Source organism: Peromyscus leucopus, chromosome 13, assembly GCF_004664715.2.
Source record: "Peromyscus leucopus breed LL Stock chromosome 13, UCI_PerLeu_2.1, whole genome shotgun sequence".
Classification (NCBI taxonomy): domain Eukaryota; kingdom Metazoa; phylum Chordata; class Mammalia; order Rodentia; family Cricetidae; genus Peromyscus; species Peromyscus leucopus.
Genome location: NC_051074.1, coordinates 9,831,952 through 9,852,106, shown reverse-complemented (window position 1 = coordinate 9,852,106; position 20,155 = coordinate 9,831,952). Strand labels below are relative to the sequence as shown.

Below are 20,155 nucleotides of genomic sequence, written 5' to 3'. Positions count from 1 at the left end.
CCTGCTCCTCTCTGAGAGAGCAGTTACAGCTGAGCTCTGCTCAGCTCCCAAGGGAGTTTCCCAACAGAGGTATGTTTCTTCTCGCTCTGGCCCAAGTTATTTCTTCTGCTTCACTCTGCTAAGGAGAAACCCTTGCAGAAATGTAGCAATCTGCTCTGGCTCCAGCAAAAAGTTACTTCTGTTCTGCTCCCATAAGGAAGCTTCCCAGCAGACTCTGCTCTGCGCTGGCAAAGATCTTCGCCCAAAACTTTCAAGATTTGGGAAGGAGGAATCCAGAAAAGAGTGTCTGCCTCTGCCAGGGTGGAGAAGGACAGCTGCCAACTGAACGGGCAGAGGGGCTTATATAGGAGCTCTTAGGGGCAGAGTTTTTCCAGGGAGATTTTCAGGGAGGGAACTGGTCAGATTTCGGTCCCCTTGAGTTTGGACAAGCTCAGATTGGCTAGATTTTGTGCTCAGGGATTGGTTGGTTTCATGCTCACTTGGCACATCACTGGGACTGAATATCATGCTCCAGGTGGGGACCGCAGCTCAGGAAGGCCAAAGTAAGATGCTGAACTATGCCGAAATCTCGTTTTCCGTTCCTTACCTCCTTGCCCAGGCTGCCCACCCCATCAGCACCCTCCCAGATGTGCGGCTGACTACTAGAGTGCTAATCTGGCCTTGGGCTTTGTGGAACAAGACCAATTCATAAATTACTCAGATTTATTTACAAAGTCATATCCTAAAAATATTTCAAGTAATAAACAGTTTTCAACATTTGTCGTAACCTGCCTGCCTGGTGTAAGGCTTCCGAAGTCAAGAAGGGTCTGAGGATTCTGCACAGCCTTCCACAACAGGCCTGGCCTCCAGGTCTCCTGGTCTTCACTGAGGAATGAAGATGTCATTTGGGAGTCTAGCCCCACCCTGCAGCACCCACTGGACCCCAAGATGTCCAGGACAAAGCACCCTACTTTCAGCTGAGGATCCACAGGCAGCCCTCAGAGCTGCGGAGAAGCCCAGGGTAGCGCCCGGCTGGAGATGTGCCCAGATGCTGAGCGCAGGAAGTGGATGCTGCCCCTGGCCACGAAAGCCCCACAGCTGCTCAGTCAGGCTTTCATCACGGCCATGAAGGAGACCTGCAGGGAGAGAAGGAGGGCTTTGGGCCTGCCCTCTGCTCCCCACTGCCCTTCCAAACACCTGAGAACGAGACTCAGCCCCAGCTCCCAAACCTGCCCACCCCCCACCCCGCCCAGGCTCTGTCTGGTGACTCTTTTATGAGGGGTCATAGCACTTTATATCTCAGAGACCACTTGCAGCAAGGATCTTGGCAGGAGGGGGATGGAATTAAGACCTCAGACCACCAAGGAGATGTAGGTAGGTGAGCCAAGCTAGGCAAGGGCACCGCATACAAACCTCTTGGAGTAGCTGGCCCAGCATCTCCTGGCTGTGAATGGACTGCCTGTGGAAAGAATGATAGGTCATCCCCTAAACCTCCTTACACACCTCCCACCAGACCCAGGCCCTACTCCCAGGCTTAGCCCAGAGCAAGGAGTCCCAAAGCCCACAGGCCCACCTCTTGGCTCTGCCAGAAAGGCAGGAGCTTGGGCATGTGGGCCAAGCAGGAGACTCGATGGAAGACAGTGTTACGGCGCTGACGACTCTGACCCCTCCTGGCCTCCAAGGCCTGGAGCCCTACCTGTCTATTCTGGTTGCTATGGTCACCGTGAAAGTGCCCTCTGTATCTGGCAGGTAGGTGGAGGGCACAACCCTGTAGGTCCCCACTGACAGGAGGCAGAGGCGGCTCACTTCCTGAGCATAGCGATGTGGTACACAGCTTAGCAGTGGCTCCTGGAGCAGCAGGGAACATGCATTCTGGTTCTCACCATCTGCTGGAACCTGGGGCAACAGTGGAATCAGCATGGGGAGGCCCACTCAGGATGGCATGGTTTGCTCTCCCTCTGAACAGCACCAGCTAAGGTACCAGGGTCAGCTGGGGTATCTGATGCTCTCAGTCCTTGAGCTATCAAACCCCTTTGCCAAGGACAAAGCCTTGGAGCCACGCTACTCTTGCCAGAGGCCCTGTCAGAGCTCCAGGTGGCATGACTCAAGACCCCAAGAGTCCAGCTTTTTGGGATGTATTGACACCCCTCAACAGAAATCTTCCTAATGAGAAATTTCTGTTCTCTCCTCCCCGCATCACCTGCATTCCAGGTATACATGTTTCCACCCACCACAATGAATCCTGATGCAGCCCAACACACACTCAGCCAATGTGAGGCCCCCAAATAAACAAAGCCTGATGAGATGGGAAGCATCATTATGTCATCATGGAATCTGTAGCCTATAACCCTTGACCTCGAGCACAGTTTTTTTCTCTTCTCCCATTTCTCCAACTAAAATTTTGCTCAGTGTGTTCCCTGGCCTGTTGTTGGCTAAGAGGTAGAACAGTGAATAAAGAAGCAACCCTGGGGAGGGTTGAGGCTCAGAGCCTTCCCTAGCCTCAACAGCTGGTAGAGACACTGGTTTTGTAAGCAGAGCTCCTGGGCCATCAGGGTCCCCACGCTGAGGCCCTTTGGTGTGGCCTCTCCTCCATTACCTATGGCTACCCTGGGCTGACTGCTTCAAGTTCCTGGAGCATGTGTCCAGAAGTCCTGAGCCACCTCAACCATGCTGGAACCTATGTGTAATCTTCTGGGCTTGGTGACTGGCTGTAGCACCTGACCACCAGGCTATCCTACTACAGGCAGTAGCCAAGTACAGGTCTCTCTCCCTGGCTGTTCTTCTGGACTCTGAGCCTTTCTGGCAGAAGCCCAGACTTCTGTCCTGATCTACTGCAATAGAACAGCTCTTGCTAGTCCCACCTGGAACACTGAGTGACACAGGAAAGGACAGGCTATGGGACCTGGTACTGCCATGGCTGTGTGACCACTGTCTGTGGTATGAGTGAGTGAGGCCTCGCTATAGCAACTGCCTTGGACCACATCCACTCAAGGTAAGGCTGGGCTCTGCCCAGAACTCCTGAAGAAGCCCCAGAGCCCAGGGTCAGAGATAGGAGGCATGCACTGGATAGAATGCCCGAGACACTGGTGTTTGGAGCCGTGGGCTGCCCCAGATGACCCCGGAGAATAGACTTGGCGAAGTGTGCAAGTGAAGTCTTTGAGGCCAGCCAACTGGACCAACGGGCCCAAATGACAGAACCCAGCCTGTGTGTCACAGCAGCTGACCTCTCCTTGAACCCAGCTCACCTGAAAGATATGGAAACCAATGGGGTGGAGCTGGCCGTCACCGAGTCGGCAGTGCTGGTGCAGGGTGACGCGGATGTAGCGAGGACCAGCACCCTCAGGAACGGAGAAGGGGAGGCAGGGGTTGCAGGGGTAAGAGGCAAAGTTCCTGCTGCCCCCGGCTGTCTGGCCAGCCTTCCAGCAGCCCCGCAGCTGCACGGTCTCCCACTCGCCTGCAGGCAGCGCTGCTCCAGGTGACTTTGTACCCTTGGTGGCTGGCCTGACGGCACTGTCAGGAGGACAAGTACAGAAGGCACTGGCAGCCTGGTCCAGAGGAACCTGCCCGAGTCTGACCCTCACAGAGCGCACCCCTGCTCCTCCCCTGGCCTCAGCCCAGGTGAAGGAAGTCAGCTAGCACTGGCTCCTCACCTGAGGGAGATCTTCCCTGTGGAGAAGGCCCGGAGTAAGAACTGCCCTGGCACATCCTTCAAGAAGGTGCTAGGGACGGCCAGGTAGTAGCCCGGGGAGAGCTCACAGCGCAAGTGGACCTCACGGTCATACGCATGGCATGCAGTGCCAGCCACAGGTGGTGAGGACAGGACTCTGGGCAGGCTGACCTTCCGCTTCTCTACCTGCAGGAACGGATGCAGAGGCTCTGAGGAGAGTCACACCAACACACTGGACCTCTGCCTCCCTGCTCCTCAACGGCTCAGGCAAAGCTCCCAGGAGACAGCCACAGCATCCATCCTTTTCAGCCGGGTGGAGGTGCCAAAGACTCAGGGCTTCCCTCAAAGGTGCAGAACAGACAAATCCAGAACTATGTACAAAAGCCCGTGAGCAGTGCAGCCTGGGGAGTGCTGGAGAAGGCACTTTCCAGCAACTTTATTACAAAGGACCATGAGGTAGGCCACACTCCCAAAGGAAGAATGAACGGTGGTGTGAGCTGTCGCCCTCTATATCAAGATACATAAGATTAAAATGTAGCCACTGAGTAGGCAAGTAGGGCTCCTCAGTGACCTGTTCTAGGAAATAGATACGAGTTCATAAAACTGACCAGATGTCTGAGCCTGACAATAAAATAACCTTATACACTTACAGGCTGTAAGGGAGGAGCCAGAGGAAGGCAGCTAGGTGGAGAACACAAGGCAAGCAGCAGCCCCAGGATAAGGGGACACTTCCCTTGGGGGAGATGGGAATTGCAGGGTCAGGCCAGCCTTCACCTCTGGGCTGGGATGGGCTGCATCTGCTGGTATAGCAGGTGCCTGTGGCCAGAGGACATGGGAAAAGGAATCAACGGCCAAAGGATGAGTGCTCCTGGGACCCAGGCCTCCAATACATCTGCCTACCTTTCCACCATGGGGCCAGCAGATGGAGTTACCTTCCAGATGTGCAGGCCCACAGCCTGGTAGTCCTTGCCTGGGAGATTCACCGGTGCAGGACTGGCACCCACCAGTGCTCGGGTCTGGCCCACTAAGCACCTCCGGGGTCTCTGAAGGACAGCCACACACACCTCACTGGGTTCCAAGAGCCGTAACCAGAACTTGGGGTTGCAGGGAAAGCAGCTGTTGTTCCGGCAGCCTCCAGCCGACTGCCCTATGACCCAGGCACCAGGCAGTGCCCGTGTGTGACACAGCACCTTCTCTAGTGGGAGAGCACATGAGTCAGCTTGGAGAGGATCTTGATGGCTCTGCCTTCCCCACGAGTAGCAGTCAGCCCACCCTCCGAGAATCTCAGAATTCCACCCACTCCCCTTCCCCAGGTCCTCAGTCAGTCAGGCAGAAAGAGCTGTACCCAGTCACTGGTGTGCCAGCCCCTGTGAAGGCTCCTGACTTCACAGAGGAGAATCCACTCCGGCTGGTGGTCCTACCTGTGTAGAGACTCTGTAGGTGGCCAGCCTCTGTGACTGGGTAACCAATGGTGACCTCGTCAAATTCCCTGAGGAACTCCTCTTCCTCCACCCAGAACTCGCCTTCCTGGAGTTGTGCCAGCAGCTCGGACTCCTCAGCTGGCTCTACCTGGTTCCACCCTTCACCCCTGCAGGCGATCTCATTTCAGTACAAGTTCACAGTGGATCATCAGGAGGCAAACGGGGGGGGGGGGAGAGCCCCAAGTTGCTGCCAGACCCTGGATGGCCAGCTGCACAGCACACTCCCTTGCTAAGTGACCTACAGAAGGGGCCTACTGTGGTCTGGCTGCCCATCAGAACCCCTCCTTCCCAGGGGTCCCCATGCCTTCTGAAGAACTTGCCTTCTGAAGGCCGTCACACCAGAGCCGGGACCTCTGGTCTCTGGAGGAGCTGTCATGTTGAGGAGAACACTGCTCTACTCAGTGGCAGCCCCAGACCCAGGCTGGGTGCAGAGAGCAGTTGGGGTCCAAGAGCCTCAGAGCCCCCAGGCCTCGAGGGGATCCTGGCTTTGTCAGGTCTTAAAACTGAGCTGAGGACTTTACCTGCAGGCCACCATCAAACCCCTACTCATCCTAAAGCCTGGCCAGGCATTTACTGTCCTATGGGTACCCAAGATAAAACCCCACAAAACAACTTGTATGATCCCAGGTCTTCAAGGACCTAGACGAAGCAAGGAGGTGTGCACACAGGTGCTGAGTGAGCTCTGCCACAGAACAGCAAGCACTATCCTGGCAGCTGGACACGAGCACAGGCCAGGCCAGATGGCATCGTGGCACACCCTCAGGGTACCAGCCCTTCCTCCCACATGCAGCCCCTCCCGGTACTTACCCCTCTCTCCAGAGGCCCTGCCAACAACGTCGGCCCCAAGGGTTGTGAATGCGCAGCAGGAGGATGCCCCGGCCAGTCCGACTCCACAGCTCCCGAAGATCTGAGACGATGAAGGCATGGAACTCCCCGAGCTCCCTGGCACCTGTGGGGACAGCTGTCGTGTGCAGGACCAGCATCACCAGTCCCCACACTGGATAGGACATGTCCCTGCTTTCCTGTCTGTAGAAGATGCCCGGGTCTCTTAACAGAGTTAAGGAGCTCTGTTCCTAAACCTAGGCCAGCTACTTGCAGTGTTCACTGGCATTCTGTGCCAGGAAAGGCCCACAGCTGGGCCCTGGCTCACTGCCACCAAGGACTGGTGCTGCACATAATATCCCTTCCTCGGGGCCTCAGTTTACACCATGTGTGTCAGGGCAGGGCCAGCTGTCAGGTATGAAACCACTATTACTGTCACTGACATACCCCAAACCACCAATAGCTAAAAGAGCCCTCCCCTAGGCAAAGCCAGATGGAGGAGGAACATCTGAACCACAGTCAAGGTTGAGGACTGGAGGTCAAGAGGAATTCTACCTGCCAGAGACCACAGGACAAAGGGCCCTTACAGGAAAGAGCAGAAGTGCTATTTCAGGGAGGGTGGAAGCCAGAAAGAGGGCAGGAGCGCCCGTGTGAGCACAGTTCTATTCCCAAAGGCTCTGCCGGCAGCTACCGTTTTCGGGGTCCCCCTCCACCCCAGCCCTTGGGGCTTCAGTAGACCCTGCAGCTCTCTGCCAGGAAGAGGGTTCCCCAAAACTAGGAGTATCAAGAGCCAGCCCTCCTACACTCTGGGGCTACCCAGCATAAGAGTTCTAAGAAGCTGATGGCTAAGGAGGGGGGTTTAGTGGAGCCAGCATGAGCAGCAGTGAACACACACTCTCCTCTTGCCCTCAACCCTAGGATCTGCCTGAGGGGATCCCAGACCAGAGCTCTGCCAACTCTCAGTGCTGGACTGGCTGGTGTGATTACCAACAAGTCTTGGGTTATTTTGATAGTCATATTTTATTATTTATGTGTGTGTTCACATGTGTGTATGTGGGGGTGTGTGTGCATGTACATACGTGTGTCAGGCCAAAAGACAGTCCTGGTGTTATTCCTCAGGAGCAACACGCCTTATTTTTGAGACAGGGTCTCTCACTGGGACCTGGCGCTCAATGACTCAACTAGGCTGGCGGGCCAGCAAGCTCCAGGAATCCCCCTGTCTCCACCTCCTCAGAGCTGGAATTACAAGTCTACATCACCATGCCTAGCCTTTTACCTGGGTGTTGAGCATCCAACGCAGGTCCTCAGGCTGTGCAGCAATGACCTTACTGACTGAGCTGCCTCCCTAGCGCCTGACGCTCCGATCTTTGAACCAAAGTTATATTACAGAAAATGCTCTGAAATGTGAATGGAAAACTATAAAGGTGTTCACTGCAGTGTTGTTATTAGAAAGTTCTAGTCAGGCATGTAACACTGCCAGTGGTCTCAACACTCACGGGCCAGAGGCAGGACTACCCCGAGTTCAAGAAAGCCTGAAAACCCCGAAACAGAAGAGCAACAATGAAAAAAGGAAAAAGATCTGAACTATCCAACATTCCTGGAAGGATCAAGAAAACCACAGCAGGTCCAGCACTGGAGGAAGGCGCTCCCAAGTTTATGTAGTAACATAGAAAACGGTATACAACAAAAACAGAAAAGGATGTAGACACTGGGGAAAACTCGAAAAGCCCATTAAAAAGTTGTAAGTGGCTTAGAGAGTTTTGTTTGGGTGAGCTTTTCTTTCTTCTTAGTTTTGTACACAAACTTTCCTTCATGAACCTTCCTGTGTCAGTGAGATAGAAAATGGCTTTGGACTCTGGCTGGCCACCAGCTGGGCAGGGACGACGGCGTGGTCAGCTTAGACACGTTCTGCTACTGCTTCTAAGCTGTCTGTGAACAGCAGGGGACACGATGCAGGTTCTGCCTTGCTCTGGGTGAAAGGAGCGGTCTAGAACAGATCGCCTCTGTCTGGAGGAGGGATAACAGAACCACACAAACCCAAGACAGCCCCCTCAGGGACAGACTTCCTTTTCTATAACAAGCTAACGGTAGAGGGGCTGTAGCAACAGACTGTACCTGCTCTGGGGCTGAGCACAGAGCAGCTGATCACACACTGGTCCTTCAGGCGGAGCAGCTGCCGACAAGTCCTTTGCTCCCCGCCACTGGCTCTGTCCTGCTGGCCACTGGCTCCCACTATGTCTTTCAGGCTCCACCTTTCTGCCAGGCTTCCAGTGAGATCCACCAGGGCATCTGCCACCTGCCCCGCCCACAGGTTCTCATAGGATCCATGGACCCTGGGGAACCACAAGCACAGGAGGTGTAAGCCTTGTGACTGCGGCTTCCTGCCTCTCCTAGGCCCACAACCCATCACACCCCAAAGCACCTTCTAAGCCACCCTTCCACTGCACCTGGACTGCTCCTCTGCTTCGCATCGCATCTTCACTCGTCTGTCAATGTCAAAATCTGCTACAGCCCTGCTGTTCCCAGGCCCAGACCCATTCTTCTCTAGTGCGGGCAGCAAAGGACAAGACAGAGGGGCAGAGGCTCCGTCTCCGAAGCTCAACCCCCACTGTCCCAAGTACTGACATTCTGCTAGCCTTCTGCGTCCCTGTGCTCGGACACCTGCCCATTAGCCAGCCTCCTTCAGCAAGATGCCCAGCACCACATGGGAGCGGCAACTGTTCCCTAGGACTGCAGGGCGAGCAGGACTGTGGTACGCAACAAACCACTTGTCTTGACTGAATGTTCAGAAACATACACGGAGGCATCTTCGTGCTGAGACTGAGGAATGAGGAGGACCTCTCAGTAGAGTGCTAGGAAATAGGGGGAGGGAAAGGGAGGCAGGAGGGCAAACCACAGTCCTAAAAGCACAGTGTCCACACCAGGACCCACAGGACTGGCTGTCAGACCCTGAGGACTGTACAGGGCTCTGCTGCCCAGGGCAAATATGGCCCCTGGGGACAGTCTGGGTCTGAAGCCACCTCAATACCATACGTACTTAGCATAGGCCTTTTCCAGTAAGGGAAGCCAGAATACATCCTCTCTCTGGCACCGGGAGAAGCAGAGTCTCCCAGCAAGGCAAGGCAGGCGGTCATCTATGGTCACCTCCTCCCAGTGTCCAAACTGCCAAATTCGACAGGTGAAGAAACCTTGGTACTTCTGGTCAGACCAGCTTGGCTGTCCTGGAGGGAAGACCTAACATGCACAAGGAGAGGCCAAACAGACAGCATGACATCAGCATTAGTGAGCTCCTCAGCGTCCCAACAGTGTGGCCTCACAGAAGCCCTGCAGATACCCGAGGGACCACCATCACCTCTGCTCCTCAGTGTCCCAACAGTGTGGCCTCACAGAAGCCCTGCGGTCACCTGAGGGACCACCATCACACTGTGCTACTCAGCGTCCCAACAGTGTAGCCTCACAGAAGCCCTGCAGACACCTGAGGGGTCACCTGAGGGAGCACCATCACACTGTGCTCCTCAGCGTCCCAACAGTGTGGTCTCACAGAAGCCCTCTCTGAGCACCTGCCAAGAGTAAAGGGCTCTCTACTCTGTTGGATGCCAGATCTATATGGCCAAGTCACAACAAACTCAACCAGTGAACACAAAATCCAGATTTTCACATAAATAACTCATGTCCCCAAGCTTACAGCCAACCACATTTACTGCCCCAAATAAGCATTTGACCTGAATCCAAAGCTTTGGCAGGCAGGAGTAACTCAATTCTTTTTCTTTTTCTTTTTCTTTTTTTTTTTTTTTTTGGTTTTTCAAGACAGGGTTTCTCTGTGTAGCCTTGGCTGTCCTGAAACTTGCTCTGCAGACCAGGTTAGCTTCAAACTCAAAAGATCCACCAGTCTGCCTCCTGGGTGCTGAGATTAAAGGCATGCACCACCACACCCCACTTCTGTAACCCAATTCTCAACAGACCTGGCTGTAACACAGGCCTAGCAGCCCTTCCTGCTTCTCAAAGCCAAGTGCCCCAAACTGGCCAGTCACTGGCCCAACCAGGCCTACTGGTCGCTTCTGTCAGCAGGCAAAAGCAGGCTCTGCACCTACGAGACTTAGTGTGGTGCTGGCTTCAACACTCAGCAAGTGAGGAGCGATGATGGCATCAGCATCCTCTTTTACAGAAAAGTTAGATGTCAACAAGGCTGTAGGGAGAGGTAACAACAGCGATGAGCTTAGCCCAGGCCCAGGACACAGAGAGGCCATACATGGGTTGCCCCTCAATGCTGTTGTCTTAACTGAAAACCCTGAGCTAAAAGCCAACCTAAACCAAGCAGCACTGTGAGGAAGGAAACCCACAAGGCCTTTCTATGGAGTCTCTCTGTATCAGAAGACAGTTCCAACGACATTTTCCCTATTGGTATTTAAAACCTACATATGAAAAAAGAAAGAAATCAATCCAGTAAAGAAAACAAATTCCAAACCAGAGACACAAGATGCCTCTGCTGACCCTGTTCTACTTGCCAGCTTGGCCTGTTTTTGTGTCCTAAATGTGTAGGTGGCTCTGGTCTGGTGGACAGGACACACTTGGGTCCCTGTCTTGGTGCCCTGACCTGTTCCCAGCACCCATGCTGCGCAGCCACAGATGTGCAGCAGCAGGCCCTGCTTCGGGAGTAACTTCCTGTACTGTGCAGGCAGAAGGAACTGAGTGGAGGAGCCCGAGGCGGCTTGTACCTGGTCCAGGAGGTGCTGACTCTTCTGCAGGGCAGCGCAGGCACACAGGAACCAGCAATCCCCCAGCAGCCCTTGCTTCACCTGTCCTTCCCATGGGTTATCTGGAAACAGCTGAGGTGTGGCACAAATTTCCTGAAATCAAGTTGTCCAGAGTTATCTCACGCCTGTGGTTACTCTTTAAGCTAAGAACCCATGAATCCAAGGCAGACACTGTCTCGTTATCTGAGCATGGGCACAAAACGGAAGAGGAAGCTACTCCCCCGTCACCCCTACCCTTCCGCATCTCCTTGGCGACAGTTCTCCCATGGAGCATCGCTACACACTTTCCTCAGTGGCAAGCCCTCAATTCTGGATGACCCTTTTTGAAACAGCTAAGTTTAGCAATCAGCTCTACTTTATAAATTCATGGTGACAAATATATCAAATGGGTCCTTGCACCGCTTCAGAGTCTACTGCGCCTCTACAAGGTTCAATTTCCCACATCCTCAGACAACCTCACGCCTTCCCCTTTATCTCTCTTCTCAAAACATTCTCATCCCCTTTCCTGCACACCTGAGCCACCAACCTGTCCTCCCGCTGCAGAGAAGCCACTGGGCATGCACCTTCTGCTACCCTGGAGTGGGACTCGTCCTGTTATACCCTCTCCTTTCTACATGTTCAGACATCCCACTCCTGGGGCAGACCACACCAGCATGCTACCAGGACAGAGCTCTCCCATTTTTAGTATCTGGCAGCACTGTACCCCCTTCCTAGGCTCCCTTTAATGACAGCTTCTCAGAGAAGCTGCCGAGCCTATTGCCCCTCCCCTTCACTCTCATCAAAGTCTGCTCCTCAGTCAACCATGCCCCTCCTCGCAAATGCCTCAATTTCACCTTCGCGATATGAACTACACTGGGCATGCCTTGTCATTGAGTAACGTTCAGAACTGCTGACTGTCCTCTAACCCTCAAGGACAAGAAAGCTCCCATCAGCTTCCATGGTCGCCGCTGCTCCTCTGGTACTCTCCCTCCCTGATGCATCTTGCCTGTTGCTGACTACCTGTTAGGGTGCTCACTTGCACACTTCTGCATTAAGGCTTCCCTCCAGGTCCTGAGTGGCTGGTCTAAGCTGGACTGAAAACCATCTATCCCATCTATCCCACTTATCCCGAACTTCTGCCCCATCTACCTGACAACTCCACCTGAACAAGGGAGGCAAACCAGGAGCTGCCGAGGACCGAGGACCACACCATCTATCACTCTGGCCAGGAATCAAGAAGCATTCTTTTTTTTTTTTTTTTTTTTTCATCTATCTATATAAATTATGCCTGTTTCCTTGTGACACAGCCTGAGTATGAAGGTCAGAGGCCAACTTATTGGAGTGTGTTCTCCTTCCATCATGTGGGTCCCAGAGATCAAACTTAGGCCCTTAGGTTTGGCAGTAAATGACTATCTGCTGAGCCGTTTCAATGGCCCAAGCACTCACTTCTGATTCATACTTTGGCTTTTACTTAGACAGGCAATCCTTCCGAAGTATTCTCAAAGCTGTCTACTGCAAAGTCCCCTCCACCCAGCTGTCAGGCTAACCCACACAAGACCAACTTCCAGCACTACTAAAGGGCAGCCTGCTTTCCAGCCCTGACAATCATCTCCCTCCCAGGAGTGAGTTTCTTTCCCACTGTTCTTTTTCTGTCCTGTTTACTACTGTTGGTACAATTATAAAGAGGCTACAACTCACATGGCTAAAATATAAAATACAAAAAGATATTATCCCTGTGTCCCTTAACTGAAAACCCTTTACAGGTCTCTCATGGCACCTGAGATCCATTTACTAATTTTTATTTTATGTGTAGGAGTGTTTCGCTTGAATCTGTGTCTGTGGACTCATGTGCATGCACTGCCTTCAGAGGCCATTAGGGACTGTTGGATTCCCTGGGACGGGACTTACAAAGGGTTGTGAGCCACCATGTAACACTCATTTTTTTTTTTTTAAGTAAAAAAGAACAACAAAAAACCCTCAAAACTCTCAGTGTTGCCCAAGAAAATTCAGGCTTCTTATCAACACCATTGAGCCAAGCAGTACAGGCTGCACAGGGGCAGGCATCCATCCAGTTGTCATGGATACAGCAGCACTAGATCCATGTGGGGCAGGCTGTTCCCTGGTCAGTCTTGGTTAACAGATAAGCCACATCAAAAAAACACCAACAAAAGCACTAGGCCCGGGCATCCATTTCAGCTGCAAGAAGTCCAAAACATCTACCACAGCTCTTTGTGGCCACAAGAGGGTAACACTGCTGTGAGGAGAAGATCTGAGCGGACACAACAAATGACCAAGACTGATGGAGGCTGGAGAGAGGCAAGAAAGTGGGGCTGTGCCTGTTATAATGACCAGGTGGTCTACCAGTTCTTATGCGACTCCACCTTCAGCTTCTGGATCAATCAAATAGATTTGCTCCTGCAAGTTCAATTGTTCAATTGAATACATCTGCAATAAACTGACCGGTCGATCCAGAAACTGCTGGTCGGTGACCAGAATTTTCCTGTCTATTTTACAATACGTAGTCCCACCTGCCTGTACCATTTAAGGGCGTCCTGAGAAGCCAACAGCAGCAGCCCCTTACGTTTTCCCAATATGCACTGGTTAACCACAAAGATCCCTCTATTCTGTGCCATCTCTTGGTGTTCATATCCCAACGCCAAGAGCTACTAAAATAAATGTAAGCAACGTACAAAGCCAAGAAAGATATGTCGGGGCTGAAGAAGTGGGTCAGAGGTTAAGAGCACTGGCTGCTCTTTCTAGAGAACCCAAGTTCAATTCCCAGCACCCACATGGCAGCTCACAACTGTCTATAACTGCAGTTCCAGGGGATCTGACACCCTCATACAGACATGAAAGCAGGCAAAACACCAATGCACTTTAAGAAAAAATAAGGCAGGCGGCAGGCAGTGATGCACACCTTTAATTCCAGCACTCGGAAGGCAGAGCCAGCCTGGTCTACAGAGCGAGATCCAGGACAGGCACCAAAACTACATGGAGAAACCCTGTCTCGAAAAACAAAAACAAAATAAATAAATAAATAAATAAAATAAAGAAATGCACATTGAAGAAGAAAGATTTGTCAAAGTATGCTGAATTACACCTGACCGAACTTAAGTGGTGGGACCTGGAATTACTGCTTCTAATCTTCAGAGTAGAACACTTTGGGTCGTAGCATATTTTAGTACAAATATTCCAAAACAACATCTAAAAGACAAACCGTCTAGTTGCTTCCAATCTCCTGACCTGGAGGAGCTACCTCATCTCAACCCTCAGGGTTAGCTAGTACCTTTCTGAATGGGCGTGAGGAACTACCGGAGTGGGCGGCGGGTCCTGCTAACCCCAGAGCCCACGTCTGTGGGAAACTCATCCGCAACACCCGCCCAGGCGAGAGACCCGGCTGCACCTGGGGCCGTCTCCAAGTGATGTCCTCCCGAAACTGGGCCAGGGGCGTGGACAAGTTGAAAAAGAGCGAGGAGTCCGAGGCGGGGAATGCGGCGTCCCGGAAGAGCTCCCGCGCCGCCGTCTCGGCCCGGACCGCCTGCATCTTCGGCGCCCTGGGCTCCCATCTGCGGCTTGTGGACTCGGTCGCCGCCCGGGAGCGAGTGCGTGACCGTCGCTGCTGCAAACCCGGTCAGCTTAGCCCGCGAGACCTCCTGGGGCTGACCCGCCCCGGCGCCGCAAGCTCCGTTGTCCCGGTAACCCGTCAGCGGCCAACCAGGCGCCGTTCCCGGGTCACGTGACACAGCCGCCTACTCGCGCACGCGCTTCAGCTCCGAGTCCGGGGGGGGGGGGGGGGGGAGAGACGGTCAGATTCTGCTCTCGCGAGAGTTCGTCGCCTCCGTTTCTTCCCCGCCGGCGCTACCCTGATAAATCTGTGTGAGTTATTCTCAGGACGGCGCCGCTGCAGTCGCGTGAGCTCGACGTCTAGGGGACCACAGGAAGCTTTGGTGTAGGTCGCTTGGCCCACTACCGAGCCCAGCATGCAGCTCCGTGCCCAGCATACTTCGCGGATCACGGGAGCCGCCTGCTTCCCAGCATGCGTTGCTCCTTCCGGTGTCCGCCGGGAACTTGGCGTGCCGCTGGTTTCCTCCCTGTGTTCTGAAAGATCCAGTGGGGACGAGGCTCGGGAAGGTCCGTTGTGACCCCTTCGCGGCCGACCCAGTGTCTGTGCCGTGGTGACTTACCCGGCTTGGGCTTCCGTCTCGAAACTTTTTGATATCGGACGCTGTGGATCCTAAAGAGGGTCACGGGATGCGTCTGGAGCATTCCTTGAACTCCCAAATGGCCGGGCATATGGTTTTGTTGGCTGGATGGTGACTACCTGGATTTGCGGCTCCATTCACGGTGCCGCGGGGAGACGAGGACAGTGACCTTTTGATCTGCTCGAGAATCCACTCTACTGCAGGGGCCGGCCTTTCAGTTCCCTGGAAGGACACACACCTGCCAGAGGATATTATTCTCTGTTGCTTCTCCAACCGTGCTTCGTCGAGGGTCGAGGGTTAAGGGAGGAGAAGCCGCCTCACACCTTCGTGTGACAGCTGCCTGCCACCCATTAGGGCTGCCCTGATTTTAGCCTCCGCGGGGCCCCTTTAACTCAGCATTGGATAAAGGGTAGTCCGGTTGAAATCTGTTTTGTGCACATAGGTAGACAAGTGTCCACTGCTGGAAGAGGAACAGCCTGCTCAAAGAGCTTCTGTCCTTAACCTGACGTTTCAGGGCCTAGACAGGTGCCCCTTCTTCCAGTGAAAGGCTGTGTAGCTCAGCAATTGTTGCTGGGGCAGGACACTGCTACCTTGACTCCACTAGGCCTCAGCACCTATGATTTGAGACAGGACACTCATCTCTTTGCTGAGGTTGTCAAAGGAGTAGCCACATAGTCCAGCACATCTTTGAAATGCTTTTTACTTTGTACTCATGGTGTTAACCCAGGTGATTCTGCCTCTGACCAGCTGAAAGCCGCAGCCCAGTTGAAAGGAATCATTAAGGGTCTGGGTTCTGTTTTATCAGGAAGTCTTGAATGATTGTGATAAATTATCCCCAACTGGGAGTCCTCTACAACTGGTTCACCCCAGAAGTCTCTTGAGGTGCAGGGGTTAGGTTAGCTCAGGGGAACAAGCAACTTCCTGAGGCCACATCCAAGTCCAGGGCTTGGCCATACCCAGAACCTGGAAGGAACAGTGTCTTAGGGTTACTAATACTGTGATGAAACACCATGACCAAAGCAACGTGGGGAGGAAAGGGTTTATTTCACCCACAGTTGCATATAAGTTCATCATCAGAAGCAGTGAGAGCAGGAACCTGGAGGCAGGAGCTGATGCAGAGGCCATGGAAGTGTGCTGTTTACTGGCTTGTTCAGCCTGCCTATAGAACCTAGGACCACCAACCCAGGGATGGCACTACCTACAATGGGCTGCACCCTCCCCATTGATCGCCAATTAAGAAAATGCTTTGCAGCTGGATCTTATGGAGGCATTTCCTCAACTGAGGTCCTCTTCTCTGATGACTCTAGCTTGTGTCAAGTTGACAGTAAGACACATGGGGCCGGCTAGGCAGTAGCCTAGGCCTGCAGATGCTTGTGCTTTAGTCAGAGATGGTGTTAGGGCAGCTTATCCATTGACTTGTTCTATTCCAGAGCCCTGTGGTCTGTTTGCTCCCACTGTAGCCATGCTCCCTCAGCCAATTTGGAGAGGGCTTTCTTTTCCCTCCTGGCCCATCTCCATTCCTGGGCTTGGATCCTAGGGTACCATGAAAGACTAGAAAGAAGTAGTCTAGGTGGACAGAAGAGGAGTGTGGAGGCAGCTGGCTCTTGGCATAAGTCCCTACAACTGAGGGACCTAAGCTGTGGCGGAACACCTACAATCCTAACACTCAGGAGGCAGAGTCAAGAGGATTGTCTCAAAAGCTCAAAAACCCATCAGCCGAAGGTTCTTCATGCAAGGGCCTGGCAGCTCATGTCACAGCATCATGTGGGAGTCCCTGACTACACTGATGTTCACGGTCACTCCAACTTCCAGTGGGAGGACTGGAACATACAAAACACTTTCTCTGCAAGTCCATGGATGTCTTGGGGGCCTTTGAAATCTTAACCCTTGTTGCTGCTTTCTTTCTGAACCCTTCTTTCTGCCTGCTCTGGTCTTTCAAGGGAGTATTCCCCGACTTGCTCAGGAGATCCTTTTCTGAACCCTATACGTCCACTGTTGAGTGGTAACAGCCAAGCACTTCTATGCTGGTCATTGCATTTCCATGGAGATACAGAGATAAAACATCTCGGTTAGCTTGCAGATTGCCCAGGTTAGACTGAGGGTAGTGGTGGGGAACAAGAGGCAAACTCCATCTTGGAGAGGGGACAGTTAAGGTGTCCTCAGTGAAGGTACAAATAATAACTGCCAGAGAAGACAGTGACTACTGAGCCAAGGGTATAGTCTTGGGCAGACTGCCATGTTTACTGTTTACTGGGGACCCACCATACAGTGTCTATCCTCTTAAATAACCTTGGTTTCAGTTCTTTGTTTTCTGGTAACTAGTGACATCTTCCTAGCTCTGAGGTCATAAATAGAAAGGAGGTGTGCCTCAGCTCTAGATGGACAGTACTTTGGGATAGATAGCTTCCAAGGTAAAGTGCTTGTTGGAGATGCACGAGAACCTGAGTTCCATCTCTAGCACCCACATAGAAAGCTGAACATGATTGCATGCTCTTATCATCCCTGTGCTGGAGAAACAGATTGGGAACCCTGTGCTTGATGCTAGTGCAGCCTAGCCTAATCAACAAAGCTCAGGTCCCAGAGAGAGAGATTAGATCTCAAACAAGGTGCATGGCATCTTAACCTATTCCCTAAAACCTTTCATCTAACTGCCCACACACAGAGCCCAGGGCCAATCACCTGTTCTGCACCCCATTTCTCAATCCTCAAAACTGCCTCTTAGGTACTACAATGAAGTTGTAGATAAGAAAGCAGCTGGACACACACACGATGTAGTCTGATGCCTGCTGAGGTCTTATCTATTGTGTGCAGAAGATACAAAGACTGTTCCAGCCTTCAAGTGCCAACATGTGCAGCTGGAGTGCTTCCAACCACAGCTGAAGTCAGCTTGTAATCACATGGTGACATGCCAGAAGACAAAGACCAAGGTACTGAGAACCTGGTGCAGACAGTAATACCGCTAAGTGCTCCTGTTGGTAAAGTCACCCCACTTTGCAGCTCACTGAGCTTGTGGTTACTTTAGACATAACTGTGCTGTTGAAAGCTTTGTGGTCTTTGTGGTAAGACATGCAAGAATTTTGTTTGCATCATCTACTACATAACAACTAACACTGTCTCACAGCTTTCTCAGGCTGGGAACTGGGAGCAAGTCATTTGTGGTTCTGATTTAGGATCTCTCTGAACATAAGGTCAAGATGTGTGACCAGGGCTGAACATGTCTGCAGGCTTGTCTGGGGCTGGAGGATCCACTTCAAATGAAAGTGAAGACTTACTTCCTCACCGTGTGGCCACCATGATTCATCTTTGCTGATTACCCCAAGGCAGTTTTTTGCCAGAGGAAATTTCAAGAGAAGGAAGAAGTGCAAGCCACTATGTTTTGTGACCCACCTCAGATGGCAAGGTCTGTCATCACAAAGAGAATAAGGACTCTAGTTGTCATTTAAGAATTATATATCACACTTGCCATTGGGATCAGAGACAAGCTCTTTCCAATATCTGAAGCGTCAGTGTAGGAGACCTGTTTCCTAGAAGGAGCATGCTGAGTCTTCACAAAGGGCGAAGTTGTAGCTGGGTGTGGTGGAGCATCCTGTAACTACAGCGCTGAGGAGAAAGCAAGAGGATCACAAATCCAGACCGGCCTGGACATCACAAGCTCAGGCCAGCAAATGTTAGAGGTTGGGTGTCAACAGAGAGAACCTGCCAGGTCCTGCAGGATTGGAAGACAAACACACCATCCGTTTAGGAAGCTTGTGAAACAGAACGGTGTAAAAGTATCGTGATGGGAACTTGGGTTAGGCACACGTACAGTTACTTGTACAGATCTGAAATGCTTTAGGCTTGTGAAGGAGTGGCAGTTGACACCCAGCATCCCATATGGGTCATCTGCGGAGCAGGCCTGGTGCCCTGTCTCTCTGAGAAAGGCCTTACCTCTGGGCCCTATAAGGGACTTAGTAGTAGTAGGCTGGTATGGATTTTGTGGGTTTCCCATGTTGTCAGGTCCTGAGCCACAGGTCCACATGTACATCCTAGAGCCCTCCAAGTATAAGAGGTGATTAGAGCATAGCACCCACTTCGGTGGACCTGAAGTGTGTCTAGAGAAGCACCCTGGAGTCCCAAATCCCCCAGCTTGTTTCAGGGTATAGGTAGTGAGGTGAGGTTCTTGGGTCTTGAGTAGTAGTGGAGGGTGACTGGCAACCAAATATGAATTGTTCTCCTGTGGAACGGTCTCATTTAGGGTTCAGTGGGGCTGAGGTCCTGGAAGCTTGGGCTTCTCCCCTTCCTCGGCAGACAGTTTCCAGCTAGAGGCATCCTCTGGTCAATACTGGGGCAGAGACATTATCTGTCTTTCCTGCAACCTTCCCTGGGGAGAATGAGGAGAGGCCCACCTGGGCAGATCCTAAGGCTTCAAGGGTCAAACCATGTCGACATGTTGAGATTCTGATCCGTATGAGCCCCAGATGCAGTTATTCCCCCATTTTATGAATGAAGAACCTGCACTTCAGACAAAGCAGTCGATGACTTGGGAGTGGCAGCTTTGGGGAGGGCAGCAAACCAGGCAAGCTGTCTTAGTTAGGTTTTCTGTTGCTATGATAAAACACCATGACCAAAAGCAACTTGAAGAGGAAAGGTTTTACTTCCTCTTACGCATCCAGGCAACCGGTCAAAAGTAGCCGCATATCAGCTGTGCACCTCAGGCAGGGGACATCACCTCTCCGAGCAAGTCTTCACATCCTTCAGATGAGTACAGTCTGGTTCCCCTATGTCTGTCCCTGAGGGAGGTTAGGGCAGGAACTCCAGCAGAGCAGGGATTGATGCAGAAACCGCAGGGGTGCTTCTTGCTAGCTTGCTCAACTTGCTAAATGTACAACAAAGGCCCACATGCCTAGTGAGCTGGGCTTTCCAACATCCATCAGTCAAGAAAGTACCCCTATGGACTTTCCTATGGAGGCGTTTTCTCAATCAAGATTCCCTCTTCTAAGATGACTGTAGCTTGTATCAGGCTGAGGAAAAAATCAACCAGGACAATTGACCCTTGTCAACTTGGCCCACAAACACATTACCATTTAACTGTAACCTTCCCTTTTTTGTTCATACCCAAGATCTTGTATTAATATTAATAGCACCATACAAAACATAAATAACTTTAAAAGTTCCACAGGCTTTAAAACCTTCCATCACGTGTAAGTCCAACATCTCTTTGAAATTTTAGGGAGACTGTGAATGTTTTAAAGTTTCTCTAAAATACCCAAGGTCTCATAACTGGGGGTCTCA

At 52.2% G+C, this 20,155-nt stretch overlaps 1 protein-coding gene across 2 annotated transcripts; it reads right to left on the bottom strand.

Annotated features, from left to right (window-relative positions):
• Positions 1–688: 688 nt before the first annotated feature.
• On the bottom strand, positions 689–15,450 carry Capn10 (calpain 10). 2 transcript variants are annotated; one of them, XR_005092634.1, is made up of 13 exons: positions 14,086–14,401; positions 10,665–10,796; positions 8,987–9,183; positions 8,065–8,282; positions 5,935–6,076; positions 5,068–5,234; positions 4,579–4,841; positions 3,630–3,832; positions 3,225–3,489; positions 1,676–1,875; positions 1,393–1,438; positions 951–1,115; positions 689–864 (listed from the first exon to the last, which is right to left on the bottom strand). XR_005092634.1 is itself a non-coding variant. In XM_028890642.2 (12 exons), the coding sequence occupies exons 1-12, from the start codon at positions 14,224–14,226 to the stop codon at positions 1,086–1,088; spliced, it is 2,004 nt and encodes a 667-aa protein (XP_028746475.1). In that variant the 5' UTR covers positions 14,227–15,450; the 3' UTR covers positions 689–1,085. The 2 variants fall into 2 exon arrangements, 1 of the variants encoding a protein (XP_028746475.1); XM_028890642.2 differs by having other exon boundaries at positions 689–1,115; positions 14,086–15,450.
• Positions 15,451–20,155: the final 4,705 nt, after the last annotated feature.

Bases quoted from the DNA above. Each gene is read 5' to 3' on its own strand.
- Capn10 (XM_028890642.2), bottom strand. From the start codon at position 14,226: ATGCAGGCGGTCCGGGCCGAGACGGCGGCGCGGGAGCTCTTCCGGGAC. The intron at 8,283-8,986 runs GTACGTATGGTA...GTGGTTCCCCAG, and splicing joins CTGGAAAAGGCCTATGCTAA to GGTCCATGGATCCTATGAGA. The intron at 1,876-3,224 runs GTGAGCTGGGTT...CTGTTGCCCCAG, and splicing joins TTGGTTTCCATATCTTTCAG to GTTCCAGCAGATGGTGAGAA.